The sequence below is a fragment of the Crinia signifera genome, chromosome 19, assembly GCF_055691185.1.
Source record: "Crinia signifera chromosome 19, ASM5569118v1, whole genome shotgun sequence".
Lineage (NCBI taxonomy): Eukaryota > Metazoa > Chordata > Amphibia > Anura > Myobatrachidae > Crinia > Crinia signifera.
Genome location: NC_139226.1, coordinates 29,721,047 through 29,741,322, shown reverse-complemented (window position 1 = coordinate 29,741,322; position 20,276 = coordinate 29,721,047). Strand labels below are relative to the sequence as shown.

Below are 20,276 nucleotides of genomic sequence, written 5' to 3'. Positions count from 1 at the left end.
TTTATCCCCAAAAAGTGTACTTTGGGCTAGGTGAAATGAGGGAGACTGCTAGACTAATGAGGGAGAGAGGGACATTGCAGCTATTTCAGGGAGTCTCCTGCAGAATGCAGGAGGGTAGGCAACTATGAACTATGGCAAGGAATGCTGGGATGTGTAGTTTTACAACAGCTGGGGGGCCACAGTTTGGACATGCCTGGTCTAAATGATGTTTTCTAACCAATGTTGAAAAACATCATTCAACGGATGTTTTATTTCGATGTCCCATCCCTAGTTGAAACTTGTAAAGTACTGAGTGCTGCAACTGAGAGAACAGAAGCAAAACTACAACTACCGGCACACTCTGCGCGGCGTACACCGTCCTGACGTCACGGACGTATCAGCTCTTTTCGCGGCCAATCGGATCCCAGCTAGCGCGCGATTTGAACCTAGGCTGGCGGAAGTGTGAGCAAAAAGCGTCGGAGTGTGGGCGGGGCGGACGGGATAAGGGACTTTACTTTATACTAAATAGAAGATTTATTTGTCAATATAGGAGGATCCTCCCGTTGTCCCCAGCGCCGGTCACTTTCGGTAAGTGCGGTAGTTGGGTACTGTGGCGTTCTGTGTGTGCTGAGCCTTCCCAGCAGCAGCAGCCTAGGTGCCCCATTGCAGACATCAGAGTGCAGTCATTGCATTATTACAGCACCGCCATAAAGTGCGTGCGGCTGCAGAGAAGTCACAGGCACACTTACCTTCTGTACTGTGAGGGTCACACTGTACACATGTACTATGCTGTGTACTAATTGCAGGTCTCCCTGTATGTGCTTGGGCCTGAGTATTAGAATGTACGTAGAAATTACAGTTGTGTGGTAATTGTAATTGCTATGCTGTAATGTAAGTAACTGTGCTTCCGAGGGGGGTGTGGATTATGAAGTCGACTGCAGGAAGGTTTACTTTACGTGCATTAGGTCAACCGCTGGAGGTCGGCAGGCCTTATGTTGACAAATGAAAAAGTTTGGCATGGCTTTAGGTCAACAGGGTCATTGGGTCGACACACGCATTAGGTCTACATTGGGAAGGTCACATGGATTTTTTACGTTTTTTGTCCCAATTGTCAACATGCACAATGGCTCGCTGCTCACGCCATGCTTCGGGCACGGTGCCTCAATACACTCGGAAAACTATTCTATTCTTCATCTGCACCCAAGTGGATGGTAGGGTATGAAATACGGCTTGTCGGCTAAAAAAATGTGAAAAACTCATGACTACCTAATGACCCTGTCGACCTAAAGCCATGTTGACCTTTTGGCCTGTCTACATTCAGTGGTTGACCTAATGACTGTATACCGCGTCTGAGAACGCCTTGTTCCAATCAAAGGGCTAGTAGCAAAGTGGTGGGTACATGCCCACCGAATAGACTGGTGCCAGTACAAGCCAGTCGTAGGCCTGTCAGTTAAAAAATAAAATGCCCTTCAGTGGCCCATAGGTTACAATGGCTGTCTCCATGTAGGGAGGGCCATCAGCAAATCCCCCATAGATGGTTGCCATCTATGGCTTTTAAAGCAGGAACCATCGATGGCTATAAAACATTCTACCTCCCACCATCGATGGTCACTGCTATCGATGAAACTTTAACAAGCCATCCATCCAGTTTACAGTTCTTCTGCACATGCACGCAGCTCCCGGTGGGGTAGGCCGCCCGATGTGATGCCGCTGAATACAGCAACGCTGCACAACCAGTGTGCCCACGCCCACAGTCTTTCCATCACAAGACATCTATCGATGGCATAAAACCATTCGATCCTCCACTATCAATGCCCAAAACATTGAGCACTAGGTCCCAACCATTGATGTTGTGGGAATATCGATAGTCAATGGCCATCCCGATCTCCATGTGGATATGGTATTCGGTACTGGGCCAAGCTCCACAATGTTACAGGCTCCTGAGATGCTCTCAGCTCAAAAGCCGCCCATTGTGTATGACTCGGTGATGAACACTCGCATCATCGTCGGCTGGGGTGGACGGCTTTCCATATCGTACTGCTATGGAAAATCGCTTAGACTATCAGAAATTGCTCAGTGTGAAAGCACCTGTAGGTATAGACCCTAGAATAGATTGTTGCGGGAAGGTAGGTAAATCGCACATCGGTTTTGACTTTTTCAAGATTTATGATCCACGTGGAGAGGTAAACTGCGAGGCCTGGAGAACGCTGACCATGCGCACTACACTAATTTTGGGTCTATATGCTCAGATGTTGACGTATGTCGACCTTTTCATCCACACCAAATTGCCACATGGAAGCTGGAAAGTACAGTGCTGAAAAGGCACGGGTTCACATTTACTGTTTGGTGAAATGTATCTTGAAGAAAGACTAACGCTTTTTCTCCCCAGGGGATTCCGGAGCTATGACCACCTCCCCTGCCCCCGAGGAGGGCAATGTGTCGGTTGTAGTTCGCGTCCGGCCACCTAATTCACGCGAGCAGGAAGGGAACCAGCACTGTGTCATACAAGTGGTAGAACCCAGCATTCTGCTGTTTGACCCGGAGGAGCCGGAGACGTCTGGCGTCTTTTCCAGCCTAAGAGGCCACGAGGGATCTAAGCGCAAAGGGAAGGATCTGAAATTCATATTTGATCGTGTGTTTGGGGAACAGAGCAGTCAGCGGGATGTGTTCGAGCACACCACTAAGAAGATTCTTGACGGTGTATTAAATGGCTACAATTGCTCTGGTAATAAAATCAATATAATGTTTTCTGTGCGTTTAGGGTTTAAGTAAGCGCCAAGCTTCTGTCTTCTGACAAATACCATTTATTTTGGATTTATCTGTATTTGTCTATTATGGTGTTTTTGAACAATATGGCAGTTTAATAAGCGGCTAACACGGTAGGTTTCCCCATAGATTCTGACGTTGACCAGAAAATGCTAATTTATTAGGTTCCGGAAGGGAGTCTACGTAACTGAATTATCTTTCACAGTATTTACTAGCTCCTGCCCATGTGCGGCCTAATGCCTGTGTATTAACAGAGCAGAGTCAGAACCTAGTAGATACGTGATTGCATTGTATATCTAGAGTGCATTCTAGCACCCTGCGCCTTGAAATATCTTTGCAGTTCCTCTTTCGTGATGCGGTCAAAATCCCGACGGTCGGAATCCTGACCGCTGCAATGCCGGCACTTTGTCCCTTTTATGGGTGTCCACGACACCCATAGAGGGAGAATAAAATAGTGTGCCGAGCACAGCGAGGCACCGGGCCCGCTGCATGGCGAGCGCAGCGATCCACGGGGCCCCCCTTGTCAGCATTGCGGCGGTCAGGATTCCGTTCACCAAGATTTCATACTGATCCCCCTCATTCCTGCCTGAGGTGTCACTGAGACAAACTGTGCTGTCCTAGAAATACCACAGCAGAGTGTGACACCCCAGGCAGAGAGTGACACCCCAGGCTTGAAGGAGGAACTGCAAGGATATTACAAGGCACAGGGTGCTAGAATGAACACTATATATCACTTTCTTTTTAGCCTTTGCCTGTACAGGCTCTTCCCAGAACGGTCCTTTTGCATACGAGACTGCGCGTCGGAATCCGCAGTATACCACATGGTATTTGCCACTTTTCATCTGATTTTATTGGCCGGTGCGTCAAAATCGGCCCTAGTGTATGGCCACCTTTTAATTATAGAGGTGGAAATAGTGTAAAACAGTGAGGAGCAATGGCGGGCTAGCTTATTTACTATCATTTCAGGGTTCTTCTTACTTGCTGTAGCTTCTGAATGTGTGCGGCAGTCGGGTCATGTGTGCGGGGAGTGACTGGAAGTCTCCTGTCTGGTGAATCTAAAGCTTATTAGCTAAAGATCAGAATTACTTGGCACCAGAGAGCGCTCCCCATTGGCCATTGTAGGGACTTCAGTGTTCTAGTCTTCTAATGCACCAGTGGTCTCTGATATCTTCTACGTTAGGCATTTCCTAAATAGCCCAATACATCTATTTGCATAAAGAAACAACTGTTCGTGTGGACTTCATAAATAATTACTTCCTGTTCTGGACAAAACATTTGATCACCTGTATATGATTGTCCATCAAATGATTTACCATCAATGGTAGGTATCCAGTCAACAGGAAGCCAACCGCTCTTCAAACTATAAAAGGGCGTTTAGTGTCATCACACAACGACAACGGACAAACTGAAGTGTGGGGTTTTGAATCGTGTACTAGGGGCCCCAAAAATAAGAAAATAGATTTTTGCCATTCATGGAGGAACAAATAATTTCTATGATCTTCCTTCTATGGCCAAACCCATAACCTGTTACGTCTGGAGCATTGCAGCAGCTGTCCAGGAAATCTGTGTTCCAATGGCATGCTGGTGGGCTGACCTTCAAACTCCGCCCTATGAGACGTATGGTTGGGAGGAGTATTCTATAAAGGACATGTGCCCGAATCCAGTGGGGCTGCAGCACAGTTCAAAATTCAAATATTGGAGAAACCCCAACTGTCAGTTGGGAATGGCAGTTGCTGTGTTCCCCCTATTTGTAGTAGTTCTTTAATACAGGGGAAGCATAGTACTTTGTTAGGTACTTGTGTATTTGCAGGGCGCCCACTAAGCGATTTGCTTAGTGGGCTATTCTGCGTAGTGAAATCGCATTGCATGTTTTTGTGCCGTGCGATGCAATCTCACTAGTTAATTTATTCATGCACCCTGGCCGCGGATCGCATAGCACGCAAAATCGCATGGGTGCTTATACAATGAAAAATCAAATCGCATGCGATGCGGGCAGAGGTGCACTAAAAATTAACTATGGAAAATCGCATTGCACCGCAAAATTGCATGCGATGCGATTTTCCTACGGTGCCGTACGTATATAATTTGGGCGCCCTGCAAATACACAAGTACCCTTTGTTATTGTACCAATGCACATAATATAGACTCTGTGACCGTCTTGTCTGTTACAGCTCTTGAAACACTTGGGTTTGTTATTAGGCTGTGACTAATAAAAATCCCTTTATACCTGTCTGTATAAATCTGTATGGAACGCCTGCAATGACGGAACCCTTCACTGTGGCTCTTTTCTCTCCTTATTACATTTAGTCTTTGCCTATGGAGCTACTGGAGCGGGGAAGACTCACACAATGCTGGGTACAGAATCTGACCCTGGAGTGATGTATCTCACGATGGTGGAGCTGTACCGGGCCATCGAGGCAGTCAAAGAGGAGAAGTCGTGCGAGGTGCTCATCTCCTACCTGGAGGTGTGTGCTGCCAGTCCGTTTCATGGGACCGTATAGTGAATCTTTCATTTTGAAGTGGGGGAGTCAGAATGTAACACTGGTAGGGTCTCTCCTCTGTTAGGGATTCGGAGTCTGTACCAACATTCACTGTATACAGGATGTCCCATTCCAATAGATATTGGGGAGGGTTTCTCAAACTGGACCCCTTGTTTATGGTTTTTTTGTGTTTCTGCCAGAGCTATCTATTTATTTGCTACTGTCTCCATTAAAGAGTAGCTCCATCCCAAATGAGAAACGTAGGGTTAGGCGACATCCATAAAATGACAATCTTACTATCCAACTCTTCTTTTACCCCCTGGCTGCTCTGCGTGCCTTTAACAGTCCGAGCTGGAATGGGTGTTGGGCATTTCTCAAACTCTGCAGGGGAGAGCCGCTGCGTGAGACATAGATATATCCTATATTCAGGGATGGCCCCTTTACCTTCAGCATAAGATGTTCTTCATCCAAACTGCACTTAAGTTCCACGTGATGTCAGTAGCTCTGGCTCCTGTTCCCCCTCTGATATAGATGTTGATGGACAACAGCTGCCGTTGAGCAGTTCCTGTGGCATCATCTGGATCATTGCTGTGGTTTAAACGCCACCATCATAGTGCATGAGCTGACATGTCTCCTTATGCTGGAGTATAGCTAACCACTGTTCTGCCGTAGGTGTACAATGAACAGATCCAGGACCTGCTGGAACCCAAGGGTACGTTGGCAATCAGAGAAGATCCAATCAAAGGGGTTGTAGTACAAGGTCTCTCGTTTCACCAGGTGAGCGTGTGCAGGTGTTACGGCAGAAATGGGAGCGCAAAGAAGTGGAGTTGGCTAAATCCATTATAAACTTGTATCCCCAAAAAGGGGACATTAGGGGTTAAATATATGCAGATGGGAATTCTGTGTTGCCCATAGCAACAAATCAGATTCTAGCTTATTTAACACCGTCTAGAAGACCATATGTAGTATCGGATTGGTTGCTGTGGTCAATATCCCATCTTCAATAGAATCCCATATTAATACATTTATACCTAAGGGGGTTATTCAGTACGTTCGCTGCCTTTAACAACCGCATTGAAGGGTGTCAGATCGGTCTTTTTGTCTGATCTGTCTTTTTTTTTGAACAACGACAGTGGGTTGTCGAATTCACGGCCGTTTTTGCCGATCCACGGACGTTCCGACACTCGACAGCCAGAGTTGCAATCCTACTGTCAAGTTACTGTCGGAGGAAACCAAAATGGCCCGGGATTCCGACTGTCGGGGTATTCAGTATGGTATTCCGACTGACGAAACACCATACTGAATACCCCCTAAGTGTCCAGATGGCTTCTCCTGTCTGCCGCAACCAAGGGCGCAACTTCAGCCATTGATTTGTATATGCATGGGTGGCATTTTCCATCAGGAATTATTATTATTTTTTTTTTTCCATTTTTCTGTCTGGGATTGGTGTTCAGCCGGTTTCCTTAACAATTAGTACAGTTCTGTGCTTTATATTGGCTCCATCTGCAAGAGCTTAAATTCTTCCATGCCAATTGCGCACCGTATTGTATCAATGAGTCACACCGCTGTTACCTTCCAGCCATGGCCTGGATCTGGGGAGATAAGCATCTCTGATGGATTCATGGAATCATTGTATCAAAGAGAACCTGTGTTTCCCCCAGGCCACGTTATTGGCGTAAGCACAGTCTAATATCCCCACCGAGACCTATAAATAGTCAGGAGCTCAACTTCTAACTCTGATTTAAACTGAGTCTGTCTGCTTTAAATATACGTGTCATTAGGCCAGTCATTCCCAGCCGCGGTCCTTAAGGCACGCTATCAGTTCAGGTGTTAGTGATCTCCATGCTTGAGCACAGGTGACTTAATTAGTATCTCGGTTATTTTGATTTAACCATCTGTGCTGAAGCCTGGATGTTATGGACACCTGCTCTGCTAAGGAGTGTACACACAATCCGATAATCAGTAAAGATATGCACTTTAGAGATATAGTTAACAATATTATGGCGCATATGAAGTGTGCACGCACTATATAACTATATATTAGCAACAGTACATAAGAGACAGAACTAATGTTACCGGAGTAATAAACTTGCCTGTTTTGCTTTTTCCATATACGCAGCCCAAATCTGCAGAGCAGTTACTGCAAATGTTGGCTAATGGGAACCTTAACCGCACCCAGCATCCCACAGACTCCAATGCATCGTCCTCCCGATCGCACGCCGTTTTCCAGGTATGTGTCTCGTTTCCTGAAGATGTGTAGAAGTATGTATTTTGTCCTACTTAGAAGACCCGTAGCTGTGCAGAGCACTCGCAGTGAAGAGCTTTAGCATCAGGTTCTGTCCGGTGGAGATTTTAATGCAGGGGTGGCCAAACCGGTCCTCGAGATCTACCAACAGTCCACGTTTTCCAGGTTACCTAGCCGGTGCACAGCTGTAGTCATTACTAACTGTCACATTTTCAAACCTGCTGCATTCATTCCCACTAACCTACCAAATCAGCAATGGATATCTATACCAGGTTGAACTAGATGGACGCAAGTCTTTTTTCAGCCTTACCTACTATGTAACTATATGGATCCACAGGTTGCCTGGAAAACATGCACCGTTGGTAGATTTTGAGGACAGGTTTGGCCACCCCTGTTTTAATGCCTCATAAAGTTGACTTCAGTCTATTTCACTTCGAGACTCTATACCAGGGGTGGCCAAACCTGTCCTCAAGATCTACCAATGGTGCATGTTTTCCAGGCAACCTGTGGATCTATAGTAGGAATGAATGCAGCAGGTTTTAAAATGTGACAGTTAGTAATGACTACAGCTGTGCACCAGCTAGGTAACCTGGAAAATGTGGACCGTTGGTAGATCTCGAGGACCGGTTTGGCCACCCCTGCTCTATACCTAACCTATTTCAGCCTCTTTGTGGAGGTAAATGCAAATAACAGATGATGGCAGCTTGTAATCTGCTTCACAACAAACATACATATAACGTTAAATATCTCTAGTTGTCCGGAGGCCCCCATACACTATGCGACTTCTCCGAGGGGAGATGTTGCATCCAATTCCCCCATGAGCCACCTGGCACCTTCCCGGGATGGTCACATGCGATTTGGCACTTGATGCACCTTTATTTTTTTTACATGCAATTTAATCGCATGTAAAGTCCCGGGGAGCTGCAGGAGAATTTAAAAAACCCTAAACAAATGAATGGGCGGCCGCTGATTGGCTGAGAGAGCTCTCATTCAATCAGTGGTTGCCCATGTTTTGTTTTATTTTATTTTTAAAAGTAAATTTCCTATTAGCCAAGGAGTTCAGTGTTCCTGTTTATTGGATTTTCGCCCACAGATTGGGGTTATATTTAGCGAATCTTAATCTACTGTATGTTGGGCTACCAGGGCTAAAACAATTCAAATCGTCCTTCGTGCCTATATCCCATTTGTCTTGTTCTCACCAGTCAACCGATCTTTAACCACGCCCATCGGTATCCGTGATTGGTTGGTATGAAATCTGGTTCTTAAGGAGAGGTGGTGCAGCTAAATGTTTAACACTGGCGTAGTGTTCTGTGCTGTTCTTTGTCGGGCGGACATTACCCATCACTGGACACAGTGGTTTTCTGGTAATCATTTTAATAGTTAATATAATGTCAAGAAAAATATTTGCTGATCCTTGGGGAAACCTCTTAATACGGCTTCTGAATTTTTTACATTTATTTTAGTAAAAGTTATGCTTCTATTTTTGGCAGGTTAGAACCAAAGGAGATGTACAGGCGTGCGGTTACTAACTAATGGTCACTATGGCCAGGGAGCCTTTATTATAATTAAAAAACAAATTGCAGATCCAAGGTGCGGCACTCCTAGCATAGAACACCGTAGGCCTGTTAACCCCGCCCCTCTTTGCCTATTGTATTTAGAATGTCTGTACAACTGCTATAACACCGTTCAGGTCTTTTCTGCAGCCCACCAGGAGACCCCGCTCTCACTTGTACTGCCCGGACTCCTGTCTAACCGACGTTTGCCTACATTGTCCTGGTCTCTTCCAGATCTACATAAAGCAGCAAGACCGCACGGCCAGCATCAGTCAGGACGTGCGCATGGCTAAAATGAGCCTCATAGATCTGGCCGGCTCAGAACGAGCATCTTCCACAAATGCCAAAGGCGAACGTCTCCGTGAGGGCGCCAACATCAATCGCTCTTTACTGGCTCTCATAAACGTCATTAACGCTCTGGCCGATGCCAAGGTACCGACTGTCCCTTGCGCTTGTGTGGCATGTGCTGTACTGCGCTGATTAGCTTCATGTGGGCAGAATGTTTGATTAGTATCTTGGTGTCCTTGGGCCTCATGAAAGCCGCTGTGTCTGTTGTCTGTTAACGTAATCTGCATTTCCTGGGCACAAAGCAAACACTGAATAATCCCCTCCCTTGCTCAGGCCGCTTGGACCCTTGGCATAGATTAATTGTGTTTATGTTCCACAATAGCTTACAGCATTGGGATGTTCCGTAGCGGCAGAGTCCACAGGCAGCTGAACATTCATTGGAGCCCACACGTGTTTCGTGTGTGTGTGTGTGTGTGTGTGTGTGTGTGTGTGGTTTTATTCTTGTCAATGTGATGAAAAACCCTATGAACTACATTCAGGGATATCTGGTTTCCCTTTCTCTGAAAGGCCTGTGAGAACACAGATCTGTATATTTATTGCTATGAGTAATTTGACTATTTGTAGCATGAATTCTCTATTGCTCATTTATGCGGAAGGAAGAACAGTTGCTGACAGTCAGTAGTGGGTTACTGATTCTAGCTTATTGTTACAACCTGATGTTACATCTATTTGAGGGGTATACGGTCGTATTGTCGACAGTCATTAGGTCGACAGTCATTAGGTCGACAGTGGGAAGGTCGACATGGGGTTTTTCACTGTTTTTTGAGCCGACACGTGCCGACAGGCGGTATTTCATGCCCTACCATCCACTAGGGCGTGGCTCGAGAATAAAATAGTGTGCCGAGCACAGCGAGGCACCGTGCTCGAAGCGAGCGATGCAAGTGGCTGCGGTTCACCTCCAACTGTGTCCATGTCGACTGTGTCGACATTCGGGTGAAAAACCCAATGTCGACCTAACGCATATGTCGACCTAGAACCCTGTCGACCTAATGACTGTCTACCTTAATATTGTCGACAAAACGATCCACACCCATTTGAGGGAAGCATAAAATATATCAAAACTGTTTGCACACTTAAACAGTTGTCCGTCCGATGTGGGCAGGTTCCGGGGGCACATGGGAAGGGGGCGTAGACTGGTGGGCAGGGGGCGTGGCTCTACTTTACTGATGGGGGGGTCGTGTTGAGCAACTACGGAGGTGTCGGACTTATCCCAAGCTATTAAATTCACCATGGAATGATTTATTTATTTCTTTTCTCTCTCTGCCGGTGGCTTGCCCCAAACGCCCGCGAGGTGTCAATTTCCCGGTGATCAAATGCTAGCCTGTGCTTGTTGTCTGCGGATGGGCAGGGCATGTACCATGCATATGCGTAGCCATTTAATTATCGCTTGTGCTGTGAGTTCACAGCCCGGCGTGCGGGGCTGAATGACCCCCCTATATAGCCTAGTTAGTCAGCAGCGTTGCAGGTGTGTGGGATGCCATTGGGAAAAGGGGACTTTCTGTGTCGTATTCTCTGCTGCTGATGTTGTTCTTTCTTTTCTCTGTAATATTGTGCTGCAGTCCCTCCAGTGACATGACTGCTCACTGCTGTATTAGCTGAGGGGTTTCTGATAATATCTGGGCATCTGTGAGGCTTTGCATATTGATAAGTGTCTTTATCCTAAAGGGAAGGTGAGGGGGATCCTGCATTGCCTCCTCCTATGTGTCACCTATGGATTGCTTGTTCTTGTTGTAGAATAAGAAGGCTCACATTCCCTACCGAGACAGCAAACTGACCCGGCTTCTGAAAGACTCTATTGGAGGGAACTGTCGGACGGTCATGATCGCAGCGATCAGCCCCTCTTTTCTGAGTTATGATGACACCTATAACACTCTTAAGTATGCCAACCGGGCCAAGGAGATAAAGCTGTCGGTGAGTAACCACTCCGACTATGCTTCATTGTTTTTATTTTACAAGTTCTACATGAGCTCTGCCGCCCCACCTGCAGCTGGGCCTTCCCACTGCCGCCCGACCTGCAGCTGGGCCTTCCCACTGCCGCCCGACCTGCAGCTGGGCCTTCCCACTGCCGCCCGACCTGAGGCTGGGCCTTCCCACTGCCGCCCGACCTGCAGCTGGGCCTTCCCACTGCCGCCCGACCTGCAGCTGGGCCTTCCCACTGCCGCCCGACCTGCAGCTGGGCCTTCCCACTGCCGCCCGACCTGCAGCTGGGCCTTCCCACTGCCACCTGTATTGCAGCCTGACCTGCGGCTCTGCCTTCCCACTGCCACCTGACCTGCGGCTCTGCCTTCCCATTGTTGGCTCTGCCTTCCCACTGCAGCCTGGCGGGCGGCTTTTCCAATGTCTCTCTTCTGCTCTATAATTAGATTTTGTGTTTTCTGAGGACTATAAAGAACAAACAATTATCAACCTGATTATCTCTGGGGATTTAAGTTTCTTAAAAGGACCGTAACCTCCAAAAGGTTCTTAATCTTACCTAGCACAGAATAATTATTCTGCTACGCCCAGTACTGTGACCTTTCTATTTGCAGGCTATTACCCAGTTACGTGCCCCCTCCATAATATCATGCATATTCGGCAGTCGGTCTCGGCTCTTGTTAGTTGAGGTCTTTTGCAGGTAGATAAAATTGTAATTCAGCTTTGGGAGGAGATAATAGAATAATGGGGGGAGAGGACAGACACAATAACTGCACTGAGTCGTGACCTCTGAGCGCTGGTTGCTAGAACCATCACAGGTGACAAAAATAGTCTGCTCTTAATACAGTACATACATATATAAAATATTGGCTTGGAGTGTCGGTAATCCGGGAGAGCTATAAAACCTTAGTGAACAGGGTTTTTATGAAGTACGCATTCTTAGCTGTGCACTGATTTTTTTTTTTATTCTACAAATCTTCTTTGTTGTATATAGCTGAAGAGCAATGTGATCAACTTGGACTGCCACATTAGCAAGTACGCGGCGGTGTGCGAGGAGCTGAAGGCGGAGGTGAGCTTATTACAGCGCGATTGCGGGGAAGGCGTCGCTCGGTGCACTGCACGCCATGGGGGTATGTAACGCTTCCTTTCTGTGGGCAGGTCTCTGAATTAAAAGCTAAATTGCACGCCTATGAATCAAAACAGGCCAGCCATAAGGAGCAGGAGATTCCTCCTCCGCGGAGAAGGTCTCAGCAACAGAGGAAATCCCTCAGGTATTGTGCTTCCTTTTTTTTACAAATTACGTATTTTTTATTGGTTTTACATTAGCAGTAACAGACATTTAAACCTGCAAACAGCAGCTTAGTGTTCGATCCAATGGTGTACGCATAAAGTATACAATAGGTAGAATATCATACATAGGTATGCATACAAATGTGGCCATATCCATTTACACTCACATCGTACATGATGTGCACAGGCAGAAAATCAGCTGTACAGGGTGTAGCCGGGCATGTATTAAATCGAGCACTCGGAGGCGCCATCCGAGCTCCCAGGATTGTAGAGATATACGGATAGTAGAAGTGCATGGCCATGTTTCAAAGCAATTCTCTAAGCACCAATGATCTAGCTCATATAGTAAACAGCTAACAATAATATCCTCACCTAACTAAAGTAGACTATCATTATTGATAAGAAATGATCCCCAGAAAACAAACCCTCCCAAATGACCCAAAACATCCCACCAGATAACCCCCCACCAAGTGTCTTATGTAATGGAGTTATATAGATGAAACTATTGCCATTTGTAGATCTATGGAAATTAAAGAAGTCCATATACTGTCCCGGATAGAAGGGCACAAGCTCCAGTTTAGTAGTCTAGGCGTCGTAGTAAGCTAGGCATCGAAAGCAGGAGGAGAAGCGATCATGGGGACAGGATTCACGCCGCCTTCGAACAGGGTATCAGGATAAGTCCCACAATGGTAGTATGACCATATCCAGCCCAATGCAGAGTATAACATATAAAAGTGGGGCATTCCTGAGCAAGTGGCACCAAGCATGAAGTAGCAGGTCAGGGCTTTAAAGGAATTTCCAACTATTGAAGCAGGACCCTGTAGACCTGCATCCCGAAACAGCAGAGGATCAGAAGCCATGGGGCATACGATGTCACAGCATACAGTAAGGGTGTCTTCGGAGGTACCAGCGAATGCATCGTCAAAACAGGAGCGAGAGGTAGTGTCACACTGTGGAGGATCAAAAGCCATGGGGCGTACGGTGTCACAGCATGTAGTCAGGGTATCTTCAATCATGCCAGCAGATGCATCATCAGTGTAGGAGCAAGAGATATTATCACACTGTGGAGAGTCAGAAGCCATGGGGCATATAGTATCGCAGCATATAGACAGAGTGTATTCATGTCTGGGGTCAAAGTTAGCATCAATGTAGGAGCGAGAAGTAGTGTCAGAGTGTATCTCAGTCAGCCTGACCACAAGCCTATCGGCCGAGGATGTAATAGCCTGCAGAATACATTGCAGGGAAGCTTCCATCTTAAGCTATTGGGTAACTGCAGGTTTATATAGAGACGGCCAGCACGCCTCAATGTTGCACCCAGAAAAGCAGTAGAAAGACGCCTCACACTCCCAGCTTCAACAGTGGGGCTTGATCGGAGAGCACTATCTGGATATAGGTCTGGAGAGCGCTGATAGGTGGCCAGTGTAGCAATAGGGAATTACTGCCCAGGTCCGTCCTCCACTTAGATATGGAACATCGTTAGCTGGGGTCACCAGGTTTCCGCAGCACACATCCGCCAAGAGGTCACAGAGTGCTCGGGGTCGAGCCCGGAGGGGCAGCCTCAGCTGAGTGCAGGAGACCTGTGCCGCAAGTGCCCCAGCCCCGGAGTCACGCGGGCAAGATGGCGCCGGCACTCCCTGCGCGGCCAACAGCAGCGCTACCCTGACGGGAGCGCTTCCAACTCTCTCCGCTCAGTGAACAGAGAGCGGCCGGCACCCGTCTCTCCCACCCGCTGCGATTCCCGGAGGGGCAGCGTCGCAGCAATACCTCAGGGGCGCAGGGGATCAGCAGCAGTGCCCGGAGCTCGGCGTGGATGTAGGTCGCGGTCTCTCCAACTTTCAATCCCACAGACACACAGCCCCGGAGAACGAGCGGCGTTGGTGCAGAACGGTGAGCGGGTATCACACACATAGCAGGCGTCAGGATACTTGGTGGCAGCAATACAGGATATTTTGCAGGATTTTTAGAGAGAGCACAAAGGATCTGCTGCCTACTCCATCAGCGTCCAGGCCACGCCCCCCAGGTATTGTGCTTCCTGCATGAGCCCAGCAGCAGTAACCAGTGAGAATGGTAACTGCTTGTATCTTGGGGGCAGATGTATTAAGCCTGAACAAGAGCTAAATCCAAGGGTTATAGAGATAAACCTCCAGCCAATCAGCTCCTTACTTTTTTCAAACACAGCCCACAACAGGGCAGTTGGCAGGTGATTGGCTGGACGTTTAACAACATGTAATATGTCACCCTCATGTCAAACTGCATATTACAGGCCACCTGACACTGTGGACTGTCCAGTGTTGCATGCATGCTAAGCTGGATACACTCTTTAATAATGTAATTGTCCTTCCGATTTCACGAACAATGACACGATCCGAGAACGTGGGACTTAGAGCGTACACTCTCTGCCATCATCATTCCCGATTGTGCGCTGTATCCTTATTAGTGCATGCATCTACTGCCAATTCAGAATCCCTTGTTTTTTAGTATCACTCTTTGGGTGTGAGTGGGTGGTAGCTGGAGATTCGCACCAGTTAAGTTTGGGGGGGGGGGCTGGTTGTGGGTGTACTGTATAGGTGCAGCTCCGGTCAGTGATGAGGAGTGTGTTCACAGATCAGTCTGATTGTAGGCGGGTGCCTAGCACACGGTGTAATACTGGTGCCGTTGCACTGATGGTCCCAACTCTGCACACAAGCAAATATCCACATTTAGGGGCTGATTTGGCGGCAAATGACCTATGGTTTCCGAACTGCACCAGGGCCGCTGTGTTCCTGCTACTCTGGTAATCACGCAATGTATGCTACAGCTTTCAATACCTATGCTCTGGCCTCGTCCCCTTTTGCCTCAGTGGACGTTCTGATTCAGTGACCTGAGGCATGGTTTGATCTTCTGCCTACTGTCTCTGGGGTAACGCCTGTAGGATTGATGCTGCGTCTTCTTCCATACTTGTCAGCGCGGGGCCGGTGAGCGCTGAGGGCAGCACAGGTAGCTCCCTGAAACTCTTATCAACCTTTTTCTTGTCTGCCGACAGTAAGTTTGTGTCGACACTTAGTGGTCGATCTAGTGACTGTTGACCTAGACATTATGTTCCACTTATACCGTAACCCCCCTTATTTCCTGCCGTGACACCAATCACCGCTGATCGTTCAGCCTGGAAAATCTATTCCCGTGGTTAACATTTATAGCTTTCATGTAGGGTAATGAGGAACATAAATGTCCCAGTGTCCAAATGAAACTAATGTCAGCACATCTTGTCCATAGTTAATGCCTCTTCTGCGAATGCCTGTGGGGGGTTATGGGAATTGGTTCCTTGTGAAGTGCAGATTAAAACCTTTTTCTCAATCCAGCAGAGACCATATTGGCAAATGAAGACCCTTATTCAGGTGACGGGTGGCCAAGCTGTTACGCATGTATTCCGTGACCATGGCAGCTGCCACATTGCCCAGCTATGACTTTGATCTAGAGTACAGTTCAGTTGAATAGCAATTACAGATGGTGCCGCTCTCATTAGAGCAGCGCCTGGCGATGCCATCGCTGTCCGCCAGGAAGGGGCATGTGCCCAATTGTTCTGCATGCCCTGCAGCCCATCTCCCTGCCCTGTCCGCTCCCTGAAGCGGAGACGGGCAGGGAAGTACCGTCTCTCTGCTCCCTGTCACCCAACAGAGTGGGACACGCGAGTGAGACGCTCTAGTGTCCCCGCCATCTGCTAGAAACATCGCCATGGCGAGCTGACGGCATGGCTGAGAGGGGCTCCATCTGTAGTCTCTCTTCCATGACGATGAACTTTTTTGAACTGTTTGCTTTTGAGCAAATTCGCACAGCGACCGACTATATAATGATTGCGCATGCATACGGTTTACGCCGAACCGTCAAAAATGAGCAATTTTTTTTTCATTGCAAGCCGGGAAAAAGGGAAAATGCTGGTGTGCCCAAGCATTTTTTAAGAGGGTATGCCACGTCGGTTCTGGCCTCGAACAGCCTATTTAAATTGCAGAGTGAAAGTAGGTTCTAGGATACAAACAGACTGGAAAAATCCTTCGATAATGATCAAGTTGCCTACGGATTTTCAGCTAGATGTCAATCGATGTGATTCGCAGCCTTGCACACGGTGGGTTTTCAAAAACATTTCCACTACGTTGGAGCTGATCGGCTGGTGGCTTTTTCACCTTGAATTTTCTCTCTCCTCGATGCATAATACACCTGCCCTATTGTTCTTCCTCTTTAAACCATGGTTAGCTGCTAGGAAACAAATGCAGTCATTGTTGCTTTGCACAAAAAGGGCTTCACAGTCAAGGATATTGCTGCTAATAATATTGCACCTCGATCAATAAATATTTATCAGATCATTAAGAACTTCAAGGTGAGAGGTTCAATAGTTGTGAAGAAGGCTTCAGGGTGCACAAGAACATCCAGCAAGCGCCAGGACTGTCTCCTAAAGTTGAATCTGCTGCAGGATCGAGGTATGACAGCAGGCAGGTGTGATAGCATCTGCATGCACTGTGAGGAAAATGCTTTTGGAGGATAGTCTGGTGTCAAGCAGGGCAGCAAAGAAGCCACTACTCTCTGGGGGAGAAAAATGGAAAGTTTGTACCTCCAAAAGATACAGGCTTTGATCTGCTGAGGACTGGGGTAAAGTTATTTTCTCTGATGAATCCACTTTCAGATTGTTTGGTGCATCTGCTAAAAAAAACCCCAGACCTTAATCCTTTTGAGAACTAGTGGTCAATCCTCAAGAGGAAGGTGGACAAACAAAAAAATCTACAAATTCTGACAGACTCCAAGCACTAATTAGGCAAGAATGGGTGATCATCAGTTAGTATGTGACCCAGTAGTTGATTGACAGCATACCAGGGCGAATTGCAGAGGTCTTAAAAAAGAGTGTCAGCACTTGCATAGATGTAATGTAATTGTCAATAAAAGCCTTTGACACTTATGAGATGCTGTAATTTGACGTCGGTAAACCACAGCAACATCGGACAGAAAGGTCTAAAATCACTGAGGCAGCAAACTGTGAAACCAAATACTTTGTCATTCTCAAAACTCTTGGCCACGGCTGTAGAGTGGAAAATCCTGTTGCTTTCTCTGTAATTCGTTTTTCTAAATAATTATGGTTAGCATCATTTTTGCAGTGTCTTTCCCCTTGAATTTAGCCTGCAAGAGCTATAATGACGAGTAACCATTTGGATTCACTACTGAATCCCGGCGGTCGGGATCCCGACGTTCAGAATCCCGACGCCGGAATCCCGACAGCCGAAATGCAGACAAGGGGGGGACGTGGATCGCCCCCCCTTGCGGGCTCGCTGCGCTCACCACGCAGCGGGCCCGGTGCCTCGATACTAATTTATTCTCCCTCCAGGGGTGTCGTGGACACCCACGGAGGGAGAATGTGTCGGGATTTCGGCCGTCGGGATTCTGAACGCCGGGATTTTAACTGCATCCCAACCATTTACATTAAATTCCCTTAATTAACCAGTTAGCGTTTTTTTTTTTTTTATTTCTAAATTGTGCGTTTATGTTTTGGATGGCAAATTAGGTTACAGGACACAATCCACATGTTCAGAACTACGATTTCAAAGGGTGTACTTTCATACAGTATCTGGCATAAGCAGCATGGTGAATATAGGGCGCTCCAGCTGTTGTTGAACTACTGTTTTGCTATTTGGGCTTGCTAAAACTGTGGCAGGGCATGCTGGGATGTGTAGGATCACATGTTGACTACACATATATAGGGCAGTGGTTCTCAACCTTTATTCGCTCCCGTACCCCTTGATTAGGCTTTTCATTTTATGAGTACCCCTCCTCTCAATTTGAAATATCCACAGTACTTACGAGTGGAGTGGAAGTGAACGGTATGCGTGTCCATATATGAAGGAGTAGCGGAGGACTATGGTGCGTTCAGGATTTGGATCCCTCGATGTGGGTTCTCTCCACGGCAACGGGGGACTTTTTCCTGTTCCTGTGCCATTACCAATATTACTTTCAAGTACCCCCAGCCGGTCTGCAATGTACCCTGAGGGGTACACCAATCCCTCACTGATATTGGTTGATCAATTGACAGACCTACTCCGTGTTTTGGACTCCCATGTGCTAATTCTAAACCTCATACAGATATGAAATCTAGTATACCCCTAATGAAAGAAGGTGTCCCTATATAGTGGCTAGCCTATCTGTTTTTTGTTGCTTGACTTCCACATTCATTGGACAAATAGGTCCAATCTCCCCAGGCAGAACCAGTAAAGGATTTTTTTTTTCAAACCATTGCATTTCTGTACCTATGACATCACCGTACAACTCCAAATATATGTCACAATTTTATTTATGTCCGTCAAATCTGTTACCAGAAAACACATGGCTTTTTCGGTAATGCAATACATCGCAGTGTTGGACCAGCTATTGCCTAAGAGCCTGATATTCTTTGGGGTAATTTGCAAAGTAACCTGATGGGTTGTGTGAGGCCAACTTAAAAGGTTCGTAAACCCCAGATGGGTGGTATTGTGCAAAAGTCCACTTATTGGGTTTCTGCACTTGTCCTGCCCAGATTCTGTCCAGAAGTTTCCGTCTGCATCCAGAAGGTAATAGGAGAAGAATGATCAACACGAACGGAGTTCTGGTCATGCAGTGGTTTGGTTCATAGGTCTCGTGCTACCCCTCCATTTCTGAGTCCTCTATCAGTTATCTTGTCTGCTGCCCGCGTGTCTATCCTCCACACTGAACTCTGCTCCAACCCGTTCTTCCCGCTAATGACGGTAATGGTTCACCCAGGCGGTCTGGGACCATTTAGCTGAAATGCGTTACATATGCAGTGGCTGCAGGGCTTCAGAAACATTTTTCCTTTTTAATTTTATGTTTTTCGTCCGTCCTCTCCCCCCCCCCCCCCTATTACCATACTTTTATGTTTTGCCATTGTGACTGGAAAACAAAACAAGAAGAATCTCTATAAAATAAAACCTAGGGTGGGCAGAGGGGGCTTAGCGTTTTTACTTTGTTCTCTTTTTAAAAAGTTTCATTTTTGTTTAGCTTATTTGATGTCTCTCGCTGCGATTACCACACGGAATCAGGATTTCCCCACTGAGTAATGTCTTTCTCCCCCTTTTATGCCTCTGAAATCTTCTTGCCAAGGTTAATCTATTATTTTCATATTTCAAATTTTTTTTTTTTTTTTCTTTAAAGTATTTTTCTTTTTTTTAAGTTTCTATTCCACACATTGAGTTGTTTATGCTGTCGTTTGGAAGTTATTAAACTATTAATGTGGCAAGGTAATGCAGCGCCCCGCGGCTATGGTTGTACTTGCTCGAAACTCGTTACGCAATTCGCTTTCCAATTTGTAGTCTAGTTATAAGCGTCTCCTACAATGTTTTCTATGTCTGATTACTACAGGCGAGTTCTCGCAGCGTTACTTCCCCGCTTATTATGTAGTTATCCTGTTTTTTTTTCTATTTTTGCTCTCAGCAAGCCGTTACATACTGAAATGCAGCTGCTGATTCTGATATCTACATGTAAACGACTGATATAGGATTAAAGTCCATCTTTAAACCAGATGTTCTTTTTCCTCTGGAATCTGTTTTCTTGGGCAGAACGGTCACCCTGTTATCAGGTGCATGTCTTCAACCAGACGTTACTGATGCAGTGCATCACTCGCTGCCAAACAAAATAGCTCAAAATAAAAGGTCTCCGGTTCGTGCATCCCGCCTATTGTGAGTTGGTCACCTT

The 20,276-nt window shown here is 46.7% G+C and overlaps 1 protein-coding gene across 1 annotated transcript in view; it reads left to right on the top strand.

Moving 5' to 3' along the window:
* Window positions 1–426: 426 nt before the first annotated feature.
* LOC146042307 (kinesin-like protein KIF18B) overlaps window positions 427–20,276 on the top strand; it is a 33,201-nt gene continuing 13,351 nt past the window's right edge. Inside the window, exons 1-9 of the mRNA XM_083162260.1 lie at window positions 427–567; window positions 2,369–2,704; window positions 5,053–5,210; window positions 5,898–6,002; window positions 7,345–7,455; window positions 9,258–9,455; window positions 11,106–11,282; window positions 12,280–12,354; window positions 12,444–12,556. Coding sequence (XP_083018386.1) covers window positions 2,383–2,704; window positions 5,053–5,210; window positions 5,898–6,002; window positions 7,345–7,455; window positions 9,258–9,455; window positions 11,106–11,282; window positions 12,280–12,354; window positions 12,444–12,556 — 1,259 coding nt within the window. The 5' untranslated portion in view covers window positions 427–567; window positions 2,369–2,382. The remainder of the gene's footprint in view (window positions 568–2,368; window positions 2,705–5,052; window positions 5,211–5,897; window positions 6,003–7,344; window positions 7,456–9,257; window positions 9,456–11,105; window positions 11,283–12,279; window positions 12,355–12,443; window positions 12,557–20,276) is intronic.